Source organism: Opisthorchis viverrini (assembly GCF_000715545.1).
Source record: "Opisthorchis viverrini unplaced genomic scaffold opera_v5_287, whole genome shotgun sequence".
Lineage (NCBI taxonomy): Eukaryota > Metazoa > Platyhelminthes > Trematoda > Opisthorchiida > Opisthorchiidae > Opisthorchis > Opisthorchis viverrini.
In genome coordinates, this window is record NW_008751937.1 from 236700 (window position 1) to 259849 (window position 23150).

The 23150-nt window shown below is 43.3% G+C and overlaps 1 protein-coding gene across 1 annotated transcript in view; it reads left to right on the forward strand.

The window, feature by feature from the left end:
- T265_14858 (hypothetical protein) overlaps nucleotides 1-23150 on the forward strand; it is a gene marked incomplete at both ends in the record, with an annotated part of 34476 nt that continues 11326 nt past the window's right edge. The window contains 8 exons of the mRNA XM_009175563.1: nucleotides 1-244; nucleotides 701-868; nucleotides 2132-2311; nucleotides 12515-12698; nucleotides 12727-13041; nucleotides 15116-15330; nucleotides 18054-18142; nucleotides 21721-21971. Of these exons, the coding sequence (XP_009173827.1) occupies nucleotides 2-244; nucleotides 701-868; nucleotides 2132-2311; nucleotides 12515-12698; nucleotides 12727-13041; nucleotides 15116-15330; nucleotides 18054-18142; nucleotides 21721-21971 (1645 nt within the window). The remainder of the gene's footprint in view (nucleotides 245-700; nucleotides 869-2131; nucleotides 2312-12514; nucleotides 12699-12726; nucleotides 13042-15115; nucleotides 15331-18053; nucleotides 18143-21720; nucleotides 21972-23150) is intronic.

Below are 23150 nucleotides of genomic sequence, written 5' to 3' on the forward strand. Positions count from 1 at the left end.
TTCAGCCGTATGCGAAACCTTGTGTGAACTATCTAGGGAGGAATTTGCCGCCCAACAAATTGTCCGGGAGAATGGGATTTATCTGCTTGGGAAACACCTCCTAATCCGAAGCCTTGGTTCTTCTGATGAGACTCAAATTGAGTCCACTTTTCGCGATATTATTGTTACCGAAGTGGACCGCAGTGAACATACTCTGTCATCTGAAAAACCGGCTGTTCAACTGAATGCGGTTCAATTTTTGCAGGTAAGGAAAGAGTAAAAACAATGTATCGGTTTTTGACAAGTAGCGCGGAAAAGCTGTGGTAAGCTCCGAGCTGTAGAGAATATTCGCAACGCCTAAAGCATGACAATTCTCCTCCAACAGGGATTAGCATAGCATACCTGTCACCTCTTTTTTTAAAAAAAGGCAGGTTTGCGGATTATCAAAAGAGGATTCGGTGGCTAGTTTAAACAAAACTAAGAAGAAAATTGATTCCTTTCCTTGAGGGATTAATCTATAATCTTATTTGATTTCCCAGTTACCTGGACCAAACTCTCTCGTCGACGATTCACATTTTAGACAATTTTCTGCCTCATTTAAAATTGAGGTGTTTGGAAGATAAGTTTGTACTTATTTTCCCTCCTCTCATGTGTAGTAGTCACTTATAAAGAGACACCTGCCCAGACCTCAAAGATGAGTAGTCCAAGTTATTTCTTCCAGATTCAGGTTTTCCGGACCTTTCGCCGTTTGGCACAACTCGAACGCCATCGTCGTATGTTAAAGTCCCTCCTTCCGGCAACTCTTCTTGCTGAACTTCTGGGACTGAATGCATTCACTGAAGATGAAGTAAACTATCAACGCCTGGTTGACTGGATGTCATGTCTGAGTGTGAGTTGGGCATCTTCAAATTTGTAGTGATGTTCCCTGTTAGCAATTTTTATCTGTTGCTGTACTCCACCATATTAAAAACGCACACATAATATTACTTATTCACATTTTTTGTTCCGAATCGGTTTCGTGGCAAGGTACCCACACTCAACAAACTGACTTCAGGGATTTCAGCAAGGTTCATTGTGTAGAGTTAGTTGTGTCTGACCACTGGCTGCTAAGTTCAGCAAACGAATTAAGTACCAACTCATCAGCAACCAGACCGTTTCGTCAGCGGAAGTGTTTTCATGTCGGACGCATCAACACCTTCTGGATCATGCAATGAAATTTACCACGCGTTGTAGTAGTTCACTTTGCATCCGAACATTTCAGACGGTCAGTAATCCCACGCAGTCATGTCTGTGATTCAGGAGAACGAGTTGAGGAACCGTCAAGAGCAGCTACGGTCGACTTTGGCACGGGAAACATTTGTAAGCGACTTGCATACATTCATCTACGACGATGAATATGTCACGAATATTTAAGGAATGGGTTCCCACTTATGATAGGTAATCCACAGGTTGTCGGTGATAACCAGTACAGATAACAGGTAACAAGAATTTTGGATCCAAGTTTTTCAGTTAAGAACTCACACGAAAACCCTATTGTTCCCGTGTTTCTTCGTGAATTTAACAAATGGCTTTAAGAAATCGTGACATGGCTTCCTCAGCTACGTTTATTTTGGAGAAAATAGCCTAAAAACTGTTTATTAGACAGCCCGGAAAGAGTTTATTATATCGGTTCAGGCAAGTAGAGCTCATTATATAGAGTCGTAAAAAAGGATATTAATGTTTCTACGCCACCCCTCGGAAAATGATATGAGAATTCATGACACCCCGGGTTGTGTTTCGAAATACAGACATCCCCATCATCTACCACAGTCTCGTTTGACTCCATCTGGAAAATATCCAAATATTTCGACGCATAATGGTGATTGATTATTTCCCCTTTTGATACCTCTAGCCAAAATTATAGTGGAATATTTTAAACAAAAGTTTATTCCCTACCAAATTAGCAGGTATTTGGTGTCAATTTTAGCATCATGATTCCTCCCGTGCTCCCGAAAACAATTCATAGGCGGGTTCTGTACAACGTATAACGGGATGTGCAAACGTCTCATTTGCCTCAACATTAGCTTATTTAACTCGAAGTATCTCAGGAGTGTATGCATAAAAGTGTGCTAAACCCTGATTGGACGAACCACCACAATTTTTAACCAATCAGGAAGAAGATCAATCAAGATTGCTCAGAGGTGTGCGTGCGTGCGATTTGGATCAGCCTCCCGTGCAATGGATTCGTGAATACGCCGTGTCGGAATTGCTCGGTACCGGAGCGTTTGGACAAGTCTACAAGGCGCGCAAAGAGACAAAGTCCGGTCAGCCGCAGGTTTATGCGATCAAAGAGGTAAACTCATAATGAAGGTTTTCTAGCAGGAAACGAAATTTCCCACTTTCGGAGTACTTAAATTGACATGAACAGAAATGTGTCAACCTTGTTGATGTTCTACACTTGAATTACCCATAGCTACTATTTTAGTATCCTTACGAAGTGCATGTGAATACGCAAAACGTTTCGAGTGGGGAATACCGACCATTGGTGCAACTACTAACCCTTATGAAAATTACTGTGGAACGATTCGAAATTGGGTGAAGTAAACCCAATAAGAAACCTATGAAACAGGGAGGATTTCAATCAAAAACGCATCCAGCAATGCAGACTAAGTTTGATAAACCAAGCATACCGATAAGAGTATTGTTTTCTATGTCTAACTCAGAGAGGTGGAAACTTAAAAGTTGACAGAATTTGACGTTGGAGTTTTGAAGGACGCTACAGGAAGTCTGGATGCTGTTGACGCTGTTTGCCATCAAGGATTGGATTCAAATGACCCTCTCGTACTTGGCTGGAGATAATGAACGAGGCAATATCTAACCGGTGTTAGTGGCGTCCATGTTGTCATTTTTTGTCCAGATTGTCTGACTGCGTGTTGAAGATATGGGCGCTTCGAATGTTTGATGTAGGCTAGCCCTAAGTATCCCTTCATGTCCCATTGTTTCTTTATATTATGAGGCTTTTTTCGAATAAACTGACAGATATGGACAACAGTGAAGTCATAGCACCTTCATTCGGCACGATTATCATTCTTTGATCGATTTTTTTTCTGGTAATTAGAGTCATTCATTGCTTAATGGCCAAGAGGCGCGGTAAGGCTGTTTTTCCCTAACTGGGATTCATCGGCAGTACATATGCCCTGAATATCCAAAGTGGTCAGATTGACGACATCCTACCTAACTGCTGAGCAGTTACTCGTGACACAAATGGTCTTCAACTACCTGCCAGGTGAACGCGAGTTTGAAACTCCCTGAAATTTTGTCAAATATGTACTGCTGCTTTTTCCCACAAAAAACGAACAAGTGTTTTTCGGCTTTTTACCATAGACGTATTTTGTTCACAGGATGAAATCCTGATTTAAAATGTCAAAAAATTCTTCATCCTACAAAACTTTTTCATTGATTTTCCACTCTCCGTAAGCGGCATCGTTACCTTTTTTGTGTAGTTCAACCGTATTAAAGGCATCCCAATTTTCGGACCGGAGAGCTTCCTTGAGTTCATATGGGGCAATAAATTAATATGAATCGATCCAAGGCTGTATGCGTGAAACACTGTCTAATAACCTTTTTTCGTTAATATTTTCTTCTACGAGGCTTCGATCTAAATTTGGCACTTGCTTGAACTAAGGTTAGTTCACCATAAGTCCAAGACAACACAAATATGCTTCGACTTGTAAAATGCACGAGGATTTTTTTGACCGTCGAAAAGTCTAACATCCTCCGGTTTGCTCCACTCTGTACACAGGGTGTCCGTCCATCAACGCCAGATTCAGTGCTCTAAAGAGGTTAACTCTTCGCAATTCCTATAGTTCGTTAGGTATTTTGTTTCTGTATTATTATTCCGGTTTGTTCTGAAAAGATCACCTGTGTGATTCATTTCATGAGACGTTTTTAGCGGAAGGAGACAAAAACAGTGTCATACGAACAAAATAAATCGTTTTTGAGGTCCCTTGCCACCGAGAAAACAAACAACAATAATTGCTACTCAGTTATAAATTTGTTACCAAAATATATGATTCCCAAAAGCGCAGTTCTTAATTTGCATCTTTGTTAGGAGGGAAACCCGCTTCATGCGGGTGGCATAGGGTATTTTAAGAGCTGAGCGGGGATATTTCAAGTTGTATCCCCTCCCCACCCAAGTGAACTCAGATTAAGATGGTTGGGCTTGGAGAGGACCGATGTACATTAAAATAGCAGGTGGATTTGAGAGTGGCCGGTAGAACCAGTAATCTAAGGGCAAATTCAATGTTTTTATTAGGCCAAAAGGTTCGCAACAGATGTTTTAATCCATGTGAGTTTAAATATCGACCAATGTTGATCAAAATCAACTACTCTGAAGTTCACTTCTAGTCCGGCCGACAGTCAAAGTTAAGAAGACAAAGTTTCGGCTTTTTCTGTGATTGGTTCCAATGTTGACAAAATCAACTACTCTGAAGTTCACTTCTAGTCCGGCCGACAGTCAAAGTTAAGAAGACAAAGTTTCGGCTTTTTCTGTGATTGGTTCATTGATCATTGTGATGAGTGAGTCATCGGATCACTGTACCGTAGTGTTGATTGGTTTGCGTCGCACGAGTTTATCGTAAACATTCGATGCACCATTTGATTGGAGTCTGTTCCTAGGTCGCCAGTTCTCTGCATCCAGTGTGACCTCGACGACACCATAGCTGTCAGCGTGGGTAAGCACATTTTTCAGTTGAAAGGCGATGTGTAGTTGGGTCTCCATTCGTTTATTTGCCTAGTTGAAGGATTTTAACCGCCAGTGTTTCAGAAGCGTTTCTTTGGAGACGGACAGCTTTAACATATTTGTAACGAGATGCTTTAGAAAACCGGCACCCGGCTGTGCATGAGGTATTTCAGTCGCGGAAAACATTCATCACCAGCAGCTGCGGTGGCACGCTCATGTAATACGCATGCCAAAACACTGTCTACCAGGACGACTACTGTTCTTCATGCCTACTTCAAAATGGCCCAAACCGATGGGTGGACAGTGTATGAAAGCAAAGACAAAGGGTTTGGGTGTTGCTGGTGCGATTCGTTTACCAGGACGTGGTCCGCATGACCCCCCCTTTGCGCTTGGATGGAGACAGAAATGACAGCTAATTGATGTCAGTGGCGTTAGTTTTATCACTTACGTCCCAGATTGCCTGACTGAGCTCTTGTGGGCATGGGCACCTCAGAACGCTTGACATGAGCTAGCATCAGGTGCCGCCTCACCTCCACTTTTCTCTGTATCTTAAGGCTCAAAGATAACTTCATAAACTTCGCTGTTCGAGGTCAGTGAAGCATCAACGACAGCAGGGATTTTTCTGTCCCTGATGCTGGTGATGATGGCCTATCCCATGGCCTGGGATAGGAAAACCCTATCCAGATTAACTTTGTTGGTTGTTGATCAGATGGCTGTTCGACAGCAGGTTTCTGTCCCTGATGCTGGTGATGATGGCCTATCCCATGGCCTGGGATAGGAAAACCCTATCCAGATTAACTTTGTTGGTTGGTTATCAGATGGCTGTTGATCTGTTCGCTGAGCTTGGCAATTGGCTTGCAAACGTTTCGTCACCATACGAGGAGACATCATCAGTGCGCAGTTGGGTGGGTGTTGCGAGAGTCGAGTAGTTCCAGGACGGGATTAGAAAGGAGACAGAATAGGAAGACGTAATGTACGCTTTAATCGTCTAATAACTTTAGTACATGAGCTGAAAATAGAGTGAGAATCGCGAGTTAATGGGTTATGCAAAGGTATGGGTTATATAGTAATGACATTCTGCCCGCCTTGGAATAAGTGTGTACTTTGCGGAGAAAGAATGTGAAAAAATAAAAGGCTTTAATAGTTACATGGAGTCGTTTACGCCTCTCTGTTGCGTAGATTATATGGGTGAGTGCGCTGTTGTCGGATAAGAATGTCCAAGTGATTTCCTGGATCTGCACTAGAATGGGATGGCGAGGCATCGTTAATAGGCAAGAGTTCAGTTTCTGAGCAACCACGGTGGATTGTTGGTGTTGTGTGAGGCTCCCCTTGTTCGGCGATATGTATTGGTTCCTGTTCTGTGTCGGATGTCATGTCGTTGCCTTTGGGAGCCAAGCGGCGCAAGGATACGGTTTCGTGTTTGCCATCTGGACGAACTATGTGGGCGTACTGTGGATTACAAGAGACGAGTTCCACTTCCTCTACCAGAGGGTCATATTTAGAGACTCGATCATTGCGTTTTAAAAGGATTGGCCCAGGGACAGTAAGCCAGGTAGGTAGGGAGGCACCGTTGGCTGATCGTCGTGTGAACGGCATAAAACGTTCGTGTGGGGTACAGTTGATACTAGTACATAACAGGGATCTGATACAGTGAAGAGCATCAAGGAGGACAGCCTCCCAATGTGTGACAGGCAAGCCGCGCGATTTTAGAGCCAGGCAGATGGTCTTCCAAAGGGTACCATTAAGTCGTTCAACCTGACCATTACATTGTGGATTATATGCAGCGGTGTGACTACTGGCAACGCCTTTATCGAACAAAAATTGTTTGAGTTCAGTTGATATGAATGCAGAACCGCGATCTGAGTGAATATAAGCAGGCATACCAAACAGTGAAAACAGTTGACTCAAACAACGAATTACAGTGGAAGAGGACGTATCGGCGCAGGGATAAGCAAAAGGGAATCGAGAATACTCGTCAACGATTGTTAAGAGGTACTTATTACGAGTGTTTGAGGGAAGTGGGCCTTTAAAGTCGATACTAAGGCGTTCGAACGGTTGTGTGGCTTTGATAAGCTGGCGACGAAAGGTGTCACAAAATTTTGGTTTGTGCTCGGAGCATGTGGAACAGTTGGACACCACACGTCGGATATCGCTGACTGAAAAAGGAAGATTCTTAGAACGAACAAAATGTGCAAATCTCGTGACCCCGGGATGGCATAATATGTTGTGAAGCTCTTCAAGTTTTTCCGTCCCGGTAATGTTGGCACAGAGGTTACGAGATAGGGTATCAGCAACGCGGTCATCTGTTCCAGGTCTATAGACAACGTCGTAGTTGTACCCTGCCAACTCGATTTTCCACCGTTCAATCTTGTCGTTCTTTATTTTACTTTTCTGTTGGTTCCCATACATAAAGGCGACCGAACGTTGATCCGTAATCAATTTAAAATGTCTCCCGAGGAGATAGTGGTGCCATTTGCGGATCGCTTCGACCATAGCATATGCTTCTTTTTCAACAGGAGAATGATTTTTCTCGCTTGCAGTCGAGGTTCTGTAGAAAAAGGCGACCGGCCCGCTTACCTGGCCCAGGGATGCACCAATAGCTATGTCGGACGCATCAGTTTCAACAACAAGAGGTATATTGTAGTCGACAGTAACCACCATCGCATTTTCTAGTTCGTGTTTAAAGTTCTCAAATGCTGATCGGGCATTCTCCGGAAGCGGAAATATTTTGTTTTTAACCAATGGATGAATTTTGTCAGAAAACGCCGGTGTCCACTGTGAATAGTAGGCAAACAAACCAACGGCTCTTTGCTGCAATTTCCCGTTCTCTGGAAGTGGGAGTTCTCTTCTGGGGTGCATGCGTTCTGGGTCAGGTCTTATAATACCTTTGGAGACCTTGTAACCTAAGAGAGTAATCTCTTCAGTTGCGAAGCTGCTTTTTGTATCGTTCAAAGTAATATTGTATGTTTTTGCGACATCGAGAAAATGCCTAAGATTACGGTCATGTTCATCTCTCGTTTTGCCGCATATAGTGACGTTATCGATATAAGCGAATGTGTCTTTTACCTGTTCGGCTTTGATTATATTGTTCAGCGTTCGCTGAAAACACGCGACCCCGTTTGTCACTCCAAAAGGAATGCGCCGAAACTGGTATAGGTTCCCCCCAGCTTCGAACGCTGTGAATGGCTTGTCTGACTCGATTATTGGAACCTGATGATATGCACTCTGGAGATCCAGTGTGCTGTAGACAGTGTAGCGTGCGATGGTTTCAATCATTTGGTCGAGCCTTGGTAAAGGATAAGCGTCAAGGTAGGTGAAGCGATTGATTGTCTGGCTGTAGTCTATCACCATGCGTCTCTTGTGATTTGCATTGCGGGTAACGAGCACTTGTGCTCTCCACGGAGAATTTGATGGTTCGATTATGCCATCGGTAAGCATTTGGTCTACTTCCGTTTGTATGAATTGTTCATCTTCCGGTGTATGACGACGAGATTTTGTGGCGATCGGTTTGTAATTTGGAGCAAGATTGGTGAATAAGGATGGAGATTCCAGTTTTGCGGATGTTACGCCACATACAGTTAGGGTACCCCGTTGACCACCGAATGGAATTTCGACTTTATCATGTAACCCCAGAAAGTCATGTCCGAGAAGGACGTCTGCACAAAGGTTCGGTAATACGCAAAGTCTGAAACGTTCGTATATAGCATCCTTGTACTGAATGGACACAAGACAATAACCTTTGGTGGAACATGAATGTATCGTCGACGCCATTGTTATCACAGAGTCGTACGGAAATAGCTCCCAGTTATGAGTTTGCAGGATTGATGAAGAAACGAAACTTCTGGAGCTGCCGGTATCAATGAGAGCTCGGACAACAACGCCGTTGACCAAAATATCTGTTGTAGTTTTGGATAGGCAATTGGGAGCAGCAGCACAAAATAGCGAGGAGATTGAGGAGTCTTGAGCTGAACCCGCGTGATATTTCGAGGCTTTGGACCTACAGACACGTTGAAAATGTCCAATTTTTCCACAACTCTTGCACACTGATTCTTTAGCGGGACACTTATAACGAGGGTGCTTGGGGTTGCCACAAAAGTAACATGTTTGTTGTGTAGCGGCCGAAACTGTTGTTTCGGAATTAACAATGGGTAAAGGAGTAGATACCGAACAAGTAACGGGTTGTCTGTATACGTATGATTGTGACTGTTTTTGTGCAAGTTCGGGAGCTCGCGCGGCTTCATGGGCTTTGTCAAGGTCTAATTCATGCCGCGTTAGCAGTTGCTCCCGAATGGTATTCGACTGCAATCCGGTTATCAGAGCATCCCGAACTGCTTCGTTTGTATGTCCCACAGTAGATACTGCTTTGAATTCACAGTCTTTAGCAAGCGATTTCAGTTTTTGAACGAATTGGTCGACATCTTAACCAGGTTCTTGTTTGTATGTGGCTAAAAGATGGCGTGCATACACGATATTTTTCGGGCGGATGTAAAGTTTTTCCAGCAAGGTTATCGCAAAACCGTAGTCGCTGGATTCTGCAGTGAAGTCATACACTGTATGGTCGATGTGACGAATGAGAGTTTCCAATTTATTTAGACCTTCGGGTTTGACTGAGTTAATGTAAGCTTTGAAAGTACGAAACCAATGAATCCATCGTTTCATGCCATCTGATGAGTGAGGATCAGCATCAAAAACTGTAGGTCGGAGAATATGATCCATTTCGTTTTTATTAGACGATTAAATTGTTGCGAGAGTCGAGTAGTTCTAGGACGGGATTAGAAAGGAGACAGAATAGGAAGACGTAATGTACGCTTTAATCGTCTAATAACTGTAGTACATGAGCTGAAAATAGAGTGAGAATCACGAGTTAATGAGTTATGCAATGGTGTGGGTTATATAGTCATGACACTTTGCAATGGGGCGCTGAATTCGGAATCCTTGAAAGCATGGTAACTACCGGTTTTGCGCTAATTTTATTGCAAACGGTGTCACATTTTTTTTCTGTTGATTAGGCTTAAGTTAGCAACTAGATTTTGTCATTAAAAATTATTTTTGGCAAAAATCATAACATGTTTTTCATAGAACGCTACTCACTCGCTTTTGAAAGTAACTAGGACAGAATAATCCGGATTCCAATGGGTAGACTTGGGCCGCCTGTCAAGAAGACACGGAAGCATTCCGTTCACATTGGTCTCGTTTGGAGAGTCCTCTGTCCGTCCTGACGCAGTTGTTCCGGTGGGTTTTTACAGGAAACAGCTTAGTCGAAACAGTATTACCATCAACTATACCAGTGGAACCGAATTCCTCCGAGTTCATGTAAAGTGATTCTCTCTCATATATAAACATGCCTCCAGGTTAAAGTGAGAGAGAATGGGTTGTCTTTTGATCGATTTGAGGGACTGTTTACAATAATCTGGTTGGGTTTCTGACTGCTACACTACCCAGAGGAGCTACGAGGGCTGGGAAACTTCCACGTTGATCAGGCTCAAACAGAAGCAGTCGAGATGCAGAGGTTGGATTCGAACCTCGGACCTTCTGGTCAGTAAACTTGCGCCTTAATCCATGAGCTATCTCAAGCTCAGGATACACCTACATAAGTTCAGTCCAATGAAAAGGACACAAAACCAGGTTTCATCCTGACAGTCCATCTGAGCAACCTCATCAACCTTACCTGGCCAAAACCGTGCTAGTAATTAGCGGATATAGATTAACTTACCCCCAATAAAGTGAATCACCTGTGATTAAACTTTTCAGCTCTTCTATCTGGACAGTATCCCCCTTATTTTAAACGTTTTGCATAACAGCACACTTTTCTATACCGGAATGTAACATTTGATTTTTACCCATTACGGAGACCTTTACAATGGAAGTCTACTATCCCGAACTGTAGATCATAACCTTCCTCGTTAGGTCGAGCGAAGCATACGCTCTGTTCTAGGGAAAACCACTTATAAGATTGGAATCCGCTCATTCCACGGAGTGTCCGGCAAATGAATTTTCTCTCCACACTTTCTGATAGATGGCTTTTCAGTGGTGAATGGTACCGATAGATCTGAGACGCTAGAAGAAGACTTTAAAAATTAGATTTTGATTCCATTGACATTTCAGATTGTTCTTCAGCTGCTCCTCAACTGCCTGGATCTGGTCTTTTGCCTTTGGCTAGATTTTGAAACGTCACTCAAGAGCGGCACTAGGTTTTCAAGGTAGTCATCCTTTCGCATGTTTTGGTAGCAGTGTTTCATCCTCTTCCATCGAGCCCTTAATGCGTGTAGTGCTACATAGTGAAAGGAATTTTACGTACCACCTTATTGTACTAACAGCAGCAATAAGTTAGATTGGGTTTAAGGCTGTCAATATTAGCTGTTGATTTTGAGACCAAATCACCAGAGGGGAGTCCCACTGTGGTGTTCCATCGAGAGCAAAACCGATACAGTTGTGCGCGTAACCGTTTGGACTTTCGGAGAACTTGGCTTCCAGCTGTTCTTTACTTAGAGCTTAGTCAAGCTGGTAGAGTTTCTTGTCAGCTCGTTGATGACTATACTTGTAGCGTAAGAAGAAAGTCCTGCAATGAATTGTTTGAAGGATCCTTTAAGTTTTATAGTTAATTGACTGGCTGGTGGGGCATGTTCGCTTGCTCATATAGCGTGTCAATCTGACTGCGTGGATGTCGCTTCAATGAAACATAGTCGGATTGGATACAGTTTCTAAGCAACTGCCTTCAGCAGATTTCTGAGTGTTGATTGATTTCGATTTATCCACAGAGGAATTAGTCGCTGAAAACTTGGTGACGAAACCTGGGGGATGATGTGATTCCCTAATTTACGTACTCTGGTAATACTTTTAGACTATGCTCAGACAATTAGGAAATAAGCGCCACTTAAAATGATTCAATGTACTTTTGAAAGCAACGATGATAATGCATTTCATTTATTGAACTGTTCGCGAGTTCACATCAGAGGTCCGTTTACAGGAACCCTGCGTGGACGGAACACGATATCTCCCCGTAATCTTATGCCACCGCGGTACAAATGAATCCTGACCCACCCTTCAACGCGACGAGTGAGGCGAATCCGCTTTGCGGATACAGTGGACTTTGAACTGAGGCGCAGTGTTCAAATGCTCAGAGTCTTTGGCATTATTTTATAACTTCCTATCCAATCATCTGTCGCAACGATTGCATTAAAGCCAGACTAATTGGGTCTACCCTACAAAGCCAACCTGCTGGAAGACACTGTTATTCGTTGGATGTCTTCATCCTTTTAACGCACTCTCCGGCTGTAGCTCTGCGTTTTTGGTTTGCAACCAACCCTTTGCTCAATGACAGGATACCAACCCAGAATGCTGGGTTGTGTATTCCATATCCTGCTGTTGTTCATAGGAAGACGAAACGACAACCTGCTAAGAGAATATGTGGGTGACTCTCTTGCCGGAACATCGCTAGACTCAGATATTCGGCTAAAAGCTTGATTGCGTCACACAGGATTGAGGAATTCGGTACCACTCTGTCCAGGAGGATTCGTGTGGAACATAATTGTGTGTGAACATTTTCTTATATAATGCAGTAAAAGCTACTTGATTTGGGGTGACCAACGTTCTAGGAAATCAGAAAACGCACACGTTAGTGAGTAAACATTTATCGTCCCCGATAGCCTGTTCCGTAGACGGTTCCTGTGGACTGCTAAATCTTGAAGTGCAAACTGACGAATGGAAGAACTAGTCTACTACTGATCCTTAACCAGGAAGTGATACTTAATGAGCAGGCGTACACAATTATGCTTATTCTATTCTCTCAACTTTCTGCTACGGTCTATCCCCTAGGTGAATACCACACAGGCAATATTTGGTCGGACTGAACAAGAGCGGCAGCAAAGTGTCCGAAATATTTTGAATGAGGTGAACATTATTAAACAGCAGCTGCGGCATCCAAATATCGTACGATATTACAAAACGTTTCTTCATGGTAAGCATGAATATTTCGGGATAACTTATTCCCTTCGATATTGTCGACAATTGTACTTCCATCGGTATAGATGCGTTTCTAAAAATGCCAATTGCACTATTCCTGCCACCACTTAGATATAACTTTTCATTTTGGGAAAATGTGCTCACTATCCCAAAAAATCGAACGGCTTCACAACCCAATCAAATATCTCCAGTTAGGGGATGCACATGTTGGAGTTCGGTAGTTGTTCGGGTGACTTTTGATCTGGTTGCCGAGCTTTCAAACTTTTCACCACGATTCAAGGGAACGTCGTCGGTGCGCAGCCTCACCCATCCACACATTGACGATGTCCCCTCGAATGTTAACGAAGCGTTTGCAAGTGAGTTGCCGAGCTCGGCGAAGGGTTCAACAGTTAACTGCATGTCTTTCGAGTGAACACCATTTCTCCCATAGGTAAATTCGAATGCCAAAACGGTAAAGTTGATACTGCTCGTGACTTTTTCTCCAGCTACAGTTTCTCTCCTCATTATACTATACAGGGTTCAATCATCGATTAGAATGATTATCGTTGTCACAATCCACCAACATTCCAAAACCCCTTAACACGTTAGTTCCGTCACAAAGAGACTGGAACTTACGTGACATGTGACGTTTAGTGTTCCTCATTGATCCATTGAGGCACATGTTCGCACGTTTTCGTGTGCACTCGCAGAGTCTCTCATACCAAGTTGGTCAATGGTCAGAGGTCTGATCAGCACAGCTTACTGGCCCTCCTGGCTATGAGTTGGGGCATATATGGCGGCCTGTTTTTTAAAAAGTGTAATGAACTTGCATTTTCAACACACACACCTGCCTCGTGGTCAGGTTTTGAACCAAAGACTTTGGTTAAGAACCCAGATCGACCTCCTGTTTAGGTATGGCAGCACTGAAAGTGTCCCAGTCTGCGCGCAATTGAGATACTTGCAACCATAATTACTATCATTCCATAGTGGCCATCGGGTGATGTTATCAGCTATGTCGCCTCCGTGTTGCATACAGAAGGGTGCGCAAGCGAATATAAGTCGCTGTCGACACCTATTTTCTCTCAGTCACATACACCCTTTCCTCCTCTTTCTCTGCCACGTTAATGACACCCTGTTTGTGGGCCCATTCATTAAGCTTTCATTGGTCTTCGCCGCAGCATCTACTCGCAGCCGGCGCCGTCAGCATCAAGCATCGCAAATTTGTGCAAATTTGTACTATTGTTTAACACTCATGGATACCATCAAGGAATATGATGATGGTGGTGATAACGATGACCATGCTAGTTCGTTTTCTGAGAGGAAGACCTACAAACTCTGAAGTGTTGAACGTCCTCCTTACAAGGAGCTTCGTTAAATAACATCCGGAAAGAAAAAATGCTTCTAAAGTGTCTGAAGCATTATTCGTGTGAGATCGTTGCCTCTTGAGAAGTAACTTTATCAAGCGAAGCGCTTTCAGGGAAAACATCTGTTGATGTATTTCTGTTTTTTGAATCTTTCAGGCCGACACGCTTCTCCTCTAATTGAGCGCAAGACTCACTTTGATCCACAGCGTAAACAGCCCGAACATGACCAAACACCAACTATACGGATGTTTTTGATTTCATATCTAAACCTGATTTTGTTCGCCTGATAAGTGTGGTGAGCAACAAATGGTGGGCGGTTTATGGTTGAACTCATTGATCAGTCTGTGAAACGACTGTGGGGAAATTTTGGAGGTCCTCCACAGAAAGGCTCAGGTTTTGCATCTCGACAGAACAGGACAAAAAGAGACCCAAAGGATGCCCACGTGTGTTTTAAATCGTTTCCATACTTAGAGAAGAGTTCAAAGAGAATAAAATACCAAGGATTTGTTCAGTAAGGACTTGTGTGCTCAGCATAAGATGATCACTGTAAAACGCTGGAGGGGAAAACCGACAATGGTTTGATCAACTTGAAAATTCTCATCAGTACTTCTGGAATACTGAAACAACACCTGCATACTGATCTTGCCTGCATGTCTATGGCTGATAGAAGGACTTTTTATAAACCCGCTAGATTCTGGATTTTTTATTTGGAACCCCAATTAGGCAATTTCTCGAAGTCAATATATTCGGACTGCTCCCGTTTGATTTTTAGCGGAGGAAATGAAACCAAATAACTATATTTGTACACCGATTTTCCTGTAATCATGAATTTTACACTTATAGTCTGTAAAGGGACTCGGAAGATTTTATTTACAAGGGACTCGGCGACATACTACTAATCCACCTTTAATTAAGTAGTCAAAATATCACCATCTGGATCGAGTTGTCAACTACCAATCAGTGGTTATCAGAACGACATCACGAACAGACCGCTTTCCAATAAAGGAGTGTTATGTTTTTGATTTGTAAGACGGGAGGAATCTGCTATTTATGCCTAAAAGTTGTTAAACTATACTTAATATCTTCTCTTCTCGTCCCGAATTCCTTCTAGGTGATCGACTATACATTGTTATGGAAATGCTTGAAGGTCTTTCGCTAACCGAACTCATCAATTCGATGAAAGAAAAGAACGAACATTTCACGGAGGATCGAATCTGGCACGTATTCACACAACTAGTTTTGGCCTTGAGATACCTGCATCGTGAAAAGGGAATCGTGCACCGGGATCTGTCATCGAATAACATCATGATAGGTGAAGGCGATAAAGTGGGTGAATATATTGTGTGTTACTAAACTATATACTTGCATCTGCAGGAATTTTATGTGGAAAGTCACGTTTTCTTGTTTTTATGGGGCCGAAGGGTTATGGAGAAGGGTTTGCGCTGGGAATGCTAAGGTCATGGCCGTCAAAAAAGTCACTGGTTCACTTAAAAGGGAAATATCGACGAATCGGAGGAACCGAAAGAACATCATAAACAAGTGTTTCAGCTAATGTTTGCAGCGGACTAGGACCTTATCAGCGTGTTCGGATAAATTAACAAGCAAAGTAACCAATACAAAATCACAAAATCACAATGGGAAAGGAATGAGTAGTCAAATGGGGACTCACGAATGTGTAGATCATATAGTCCACTACACCGATCCAAATGCAGCAACTGGCTGTGAAAGGAAATATTCACTCGTCGAAATTTTCCCGCAGATGGTTCCGCCTGAGCGATATATTCCACGGTAGGAAAATTATTCACGGCTAAAAAATGTCACCAGGATTTATTGTGACGTTCAACAGTTGGCACAAACACAGAGATTTAGTCCCACTGGGTCAGCAGTCAACAAACAGTTCAATGGAGCGTAAATACACTCGTTCGACAAGAAGTCAGCAGGTCGCACCGGAAAATTGTGTATTCGTAACATTAAAACAAACGTCGTGATGCAATGTGAACGACAGTTACAAAGTGCGGTTTAAGTTCAGGAAGAATGGTAAATGTGACAACGGATTACAGGCACTACAGGTTCAAATGAAACCTAAGTTGGTGTGCGTCCTCGTGTTTCGCAAATCGTGTACCATTTTTCGATATCGTAGAACATATGGTTGACGGAAACTTAGCGATTGCGACTATCTGGTTAGCCCCAAGGACAGCAATAATGGCCAAAAGTCTTCAAATAGTTCTCAAAAACCTTCTGCAAAGTAATGCTCATCAAGAGTAATGAATCATAACCGCATGCAACATATGAGTAGGTAACGATATGTTTTCTTATTGAAACCTATCAGACAGACCAAACGGTGTCAGTAATGAACCTGAGTCCCGTGATGCGAGTAACCCTAGACACTCCAGTTTATCGAAAGCACGTGAAAAGTGCTAGTGTTGGGACACTGGCATCTCTGGTGCAATCACTGGTAATTTTTCAGATGGCTGTTGGTGTGTCCACCGAGCTTGGCAGTTAGCCTGCAGACACTTCATCACCAGTCGAGGAGACGTCATCAATACGTCGCTGAGTGTGTAGTTTCACTTTTTGAGCTTGTGCCTACACAGTTCTCAAAAGGCAGCTCTGGTCTTTATCCCAATTGGCCATTCATAATCATCCCATATGGAGGCTCATCGGTCCCTGTTGTGTCGTAGTCTACAATTCTTGCGTTCGACCACCTCGCTATATACTGCCCTTGATGGTCACTAATGTGCATCCTGATTGGTCCGTCAATGGCTTTGGTTGCGCCATGGTCTGCTTTCCTGTCATCTGATTGGTTGAGTGAGTACTCTCTCTTCTAGCAGTTCGTTGTCACAGTTTTTGCATTGAATACTGTGACAAAGACTATGTGGCACAAACAGGGAGGAAACTGTCAGCCAGAAGCAATGAACACATGCTTTCTATATCGGGTCGCAGTTTAGTGGTGCTTGACTAGGAAATGAACAACCAACAACCACATATTTGCCGGCAGTTATTATGGCGCAAATAGCCATTTGCCTCCGGGTGGAATTTATGCATTTCATGTGAACTTTGTTTAACTAAGATGGCTAAACGCAATATTCTCTAACCTGGATATAGCCTATGCTCTGTAAGATCCTAGAAATTCGAGAATCATCACTCCTAAGGAAACCCCACTAGTTGGTTTAGTGGGGTAAAGGGCAAGAATGTGTTTATTAGCCTCGGATGTACAAGGTCCGAATTGAAATTCCAACGGGAACAAAAACTGATGGGTGCTTACTGTCTTGCGTCCCGACGAATCCTAAATTTCGCCTTTGAGATCTGAGTCCTTCACCTTCTCGGGATGCTCTGTCATTAGAATTAACGACAGATTTCGATATGAGACTGTTGTGTGACGTCACCCTAATTTTCTTCAGGTCTAAACGGTATCCCTACTTATAAACTGGCAAAACCTTTATGGGTCATTGCCTCTTTGTGCAGAATACGATGACAGCTGATAGCACAGCTGTTCGGGTCACCCGTGGAATTCCACTATGGTGTTGATGAGTGCACCTATTTGATCGTTCCCAATCAACAAACAGGTATTGAAGTTGGTTGTAGCTCAGGCAACAGCTGATGTGTTCGTCTACCTTGACTTCCAAACAATTCACCACCATATGAGGGGACTCGCGTACTGGCGATGTCTTTTCACTCGTAACGAAACGTTTGCCGAACTCGTACAGCAGATCAAATGTCAACTGGATACACCTAAGTTACCAGTAGTCAGACATCGCCAAGTACTCTAGACGATCAGGGTCGAATGGCCAGTTCGCGAGAGGTGATTCCCATAAAACAAGAGTAATCGAATGTGGCGGAAACTGTCTGCTGTTTCCCCTACTGACCCTGTCCAGGTGTGAGTGATGTGGTCAAAATAAAGTCCGCATCGTCGAGACCATGCCACGCATTTCGAAAATACATGCCTGTGATCATAATTGTCAGACGGATGATGCCGAATGACAGTTTGTTAAATTGAATCGAATCCATGTGACTGTCCACAACACCTCTCTTTCGTCCACAATTTTTCCTAGGCTACCATCACTGATTTTGGATTAGCCAAACAAAAAATTTGGGACTCCTCCAAAATGACATCTTCGGTTGGAACCCTCGCCTTTTCATGGTAAGTGTGGTTTTCGCCGCTGTCTCATTCTACAAAGCTGGCATTTTCAGTTAAAGTGAGAATTATCAGGAATATGCAGGATGTATTTATCTGAAAAGGTTCCCACCAGTCAGATGGAACATCTTTTGTGCCTGACCAGCGTTAAAAGGTATTATAACGTCATCTTTCCTTTACACACAGTAATAATGATCCAGCTGAAGTGCCCTGCCATACCACCCGAAGAAAGCACGACAGCTGAGCTACTGCTAGGTTGCTCAAGCCTAGGCAGGAACAGTCAGGATACAGAGGTTGTGTGGGAACCATAGACCTCCAGGTCAGTAAGTTCGCGCCTCAACCATTAAGCCACTTTGAGCAGTTCTTTACGCGCAAGTCTTGTCGAGTGATCAAATTTCGACTTACGCCTTGATTAAGCTCTGGCAAAAGCACGAGCAACGTTTGGAGCGATACATGTATACTCGTAATGCACTACTCATAAGATTGCTGAAAATTTTTCGACAGCTATAGTGCTTTCATCTGTTGTTGTTGTTGCCTTTGCTGATGATTTTTCTGATCGAGGAAAAGTCCTTTTAATTACGAGACCGCTTGATGTGATCAGATATTTCGCAAAACATCTGCCTAAACAACAGCCTAGTAATAGAAAGCACAGTTGCTCACCTAGTTGGGAGAAGTTTGCCACCAGGGTCCACGTCGTGATGTCTATCGAATTTCCAGTAACAGCCTCACTTTGACCAAGTTTGTGCTGGCAACAACATTTCTCATTTCAGAATGCTGTGCACAGTCACTTCGCTGACTTTAACTTGGAAATACTTGAGCTAATATATCAATCAAGCTAATCCAGCTAATATCAGTCTAATTCCTGTCATTTCCCACCAGTGGTAACCCAGCTCAGCGGGAAACAGAATCTTAACTCGCAAATCAGAGGTCGAGATATCTCAGTGGTTAAAAACCGCATTTACTGACCGGAATATTCGTGGTTTGAACGCATCCGCAGCTTTTCGTTTGCTCCTATTCAGGTTTGTCAGTATCTCTGCCCTCATTATTCCCACCGGTAACATGGCAGCTAGGCACCGAAATGGCGATAGAGCTGGGCGAAACTAACTTGGGCCGAAAAGCTGTGAAGCGCTGTAAGATGTTCCATTCCTGTGAAGAACCAGTAACTGTGCGCGTTTCATATTTTCTGAGGAGATCCGAACCTGTGACCTCCAGGTAGTGCATACGCATAGTACGATTCGAACACAGAGATTTGATTAAAAGGGTTCGTTGAGAATTTCAAAGTTTTATGCATGACATAAACATCGAATTGATGGGACCCCCAATGTTTATATTTACATTGACGAATCCTTCTAAAGGAAATACCTTAGCAGCTGACGAAGATCTTCCAGTCACTTATCGTCAGACGTTTCCATGATCTAAAGTAACTAGTGCGGTTGTATGCAAACAGATACGCACACTTCCATCTGACAAGGTCAGTTCATGCAAGATCACCCTCCAAGATGCCAGAGTTTCGTCAGCTTTGACTCATATTCGACATCCACGAGGTTGTGGGTATAGTTATTATCCCGGGGAAAACACTTTGAGGAAGAAAAATGGCGAATGTTGTGTAATATGCCTGCTCCCAAAGGGAGAGCCACTTCCCAGGAGAGGAAAATGCTTCTCTTGTTTGAGGGACAGTCTCGTGTAGGGGGGTACACTCTGTCTGCCTAACAGAAAGACATTAGGATACGGTCTTCAACATCCAGTGTTCCACAGAAGCTTGTGCAGTAATATTGTGACTGTTATGTAGAACACCTGCAAGATGGCACCCTCCCTTATACAAACCATCCTTATCGCCTACGGATACCGTCTGTATAGTACAAGTCAACCACATTCTCTAGGGAGGCAACACTTTAAAAGTGCAATTTAGAATTGTAAAACATATTCCTGTTTGGAGTAAAACTTGGACAATCTGGGCATTCTGTCCTGTGGGAGACATCTCCAGCATGAAGGCTGTCTAAAGCTCCACTAAGTTTGGATAATTACATCAACTGTTTTGCAGCTGATGACCGCGATCAATATAAGGTGTCTTCATGACGCGCAATGTAGGTTCTACGCTTGTTGTATAACAGTCTCCAGAGACCAAAATGATTGTACCTGTGCGTCCCATCAGAGTGCATCAGGCCATTTTCTGGGCCAATGAGAATTATCTGACAAGTAACCCACGCACATTGATGGGTGTTCGGATGTGAAGGTGACTACTAGGTTCTTTACGTTGTTTCATACATGTGGGTTGCAATTAAACACATTTTATGGTGTGGCGGATCCCAACAAAGTTGACTAACATATGCGCACAGTGGGTATGGCCACATGCGTTTTGAGCTGAACCGGACCTGCATTCAGTCGACCTCAGTGTGCTCGGTGATAACCTGATGGATCAAGCAGGAGAGGCAGTTCTAATGTCATCAACACTCCAAAATGACGGTCTATGCTTTTTAGGTCTACTGGGTAGCATGGAAAATTCGAGCCCAAGAGGAGGTGCAAAGAGCGATTGGGTAGTCCACGCCACTACAGAGAGTTATTCTAGGCACAGCTTGGTAGTCGCGGCCATTAATCATAATCATTGATCATAAAGGGTCACTTCTAGCCTTGTTTTGTGTTGAATTGCCAGTTTTGTGGGCTGGAATCCGTTTCTACATAGAACGAGTCGGAAGAACAACCACACCCAATGAGTAGTAGTATTAACGGTTTGCGTTGAGCCGAATGTGCAAATGGATGAAAGTCATTCAACCGGTGTGAACCCGGTGAACCGGAGCCTGGAAAGCCGGGGGCAGTTCTAGAGCCACCAGTATGCCCATAGTGTGAACATTTAGGACTACATTGCAGTGGAAATCATCTACTGGTTCTCACTCTGGAACACACATATTGCTATCTAGTATCAACCATCAGTTCGTACAACGATCGTTACAGAGGGCTACATTTAGTGTCGCTTTAACATAACACTCCGGATGGTCAAGGCTGCTGAGGTTCTTTGTTTGCTTGGGTATGAGTGATAAACATATGTGTTAATAAAATCAAATTCACAGGACATTATTTTTACCCATCTAATGCGGTGTACTATAAGAGACAGCACAATAGAATACAGTAAGACAATAGAGCGTACTCCGACGAACTACATGCATACCTCTAGTGTACAGTTTTCGCTGGTGTGATGGGCACATACTACTGGTGTGTGGCGTGAGTAGCACGGAACACAAATATCTTGGAAAATCATACTTGTGGTTAACCGGTCAAGTCTTTTAAATTTATTGGCCGGAGCTGTTGTTCTGGTGCAATAATTCCGAACAACCCTAAATATGTCCAGGAAGACTTTGGTCACATCGAATTTCCAGAACGTGTTACAACCAGTTGCTCGTTACTGTGTTCACGTCCATATGTCCAGTTCTTTCTACCTTGCCTACAAGTAGCTCCGTAATCATCTGGCCTTATTCATTGCGAATTCGGTTGTGGTTCGCAGCTTAATTTCCACACTCATCCTGATCGATTCACTTATAAAGTCTGTAATGAAGTTTTCTCACGCTCACGCTTGGTTGAATTTCTTACAGTCCAGAGATAGTACAAAACCAGCCCTATGGAGAAGGGGCTGACATCTGGTCACTTGGTTGCATACTATATCAAATGTGCACGTACACACCCCCATTTCAAGCCGAATGCATCCTCACCGTGGCCTCCAGAATTGTCGGTGGACAGTTTAAACCTGTGAGTAGTGTCTCCAAGCTCCAGTATTCTGAGATGATGGAAAACGTAGTTCGGGTGTGTTTGACGAGCGACCCACAAAAACGTCCCGATATCATTGGTAAGTGATTCAAAACTGTCTTCTGGAAATGGACACTTCGTGATTATTTGGAAACTAAGACATTCAGGTAAATACGAATGACGCAAGTAGTAGGAAGGAAACAGAGGTGGACAATTAGGCGGACAGACAGACAGGTGGGCTGGCATGCGAATGAAAGCTTGACTGTGATTTGTACACCTTAAGTTTCAAAGACCCGGAATTTCCGCAGCGAGTCTCACCCTCCCAAAATAAGGAAGATGCCCCAAACGGACCTGAATCATTTTCTCATTTGAAGTTATCTCTGCCGCAGTAGCACCCTTCATCACAACCTTTTTGTGCACAAAACCATTCAAGATAAAACAGCATGAACAAGTAAGAGTGGGCCATGCCCACTTATTGAAAATGAGAACCATGTGTATACCGTATATTCTGCAAAAAAGGTCTCACTAATCTAGAAGCCTGTGCCTGGAACAGGATAGCTCCTACATAAAGCTTTAACCGTTCCACAGTACCGGAGAGCAGGTAAGGATCTCTGTGGTAACTTACGCTTAGGTTGACTAGCAGGTACACCAAAAATTTACTGTGCCTTTCAACTAGCAGGTAAAAATTTACTGTGCCTTTCAATGAAAAAAGGGAGAAGTGTACCCGTTTTTCCCCTGATTTGTGGTGAATAACACTGCGGGGGATAACGGACCACCTTTTGAGGCATCCTCCTTCGGTCGAAAATTCATTCATTCTCGAAACTCAGCCATTTATCCCTGTTTTTCTGAAGTACATTCAGTCCAAATTCTATCAGGCCTTTCTTGAGTAACTCGAATGGAATACCTACTTTGGGCAATTTTGTTAATTACTTTAAACCTGTGTATTACATCAGGCCATAGGTGAGGCACTGATTCAAACACCTGATGAAATTTACCCCGTACGGTGTGGTACTGTTTGTACACGGTATGAAGATCTTTCACATGTTTAGTTTCTTATCATTCACGCTAAAACTGGCCACACCAGCTTGTGAATTATTTATCCGTTTCGTACTGCATTTCAGTTATCTTCGTCACAATTCATGTTTGCATTTCAGAAATGCGGGTGCAGTGTTTTTCCGATTCTGGTAGGAAGACCAACTACGACCTTTAGTAGTTTCAACCTCAGTTAGTATATAAACTCAAAAGATTTCATCAGAGGCGTGTACCGAAGTTTCATTCT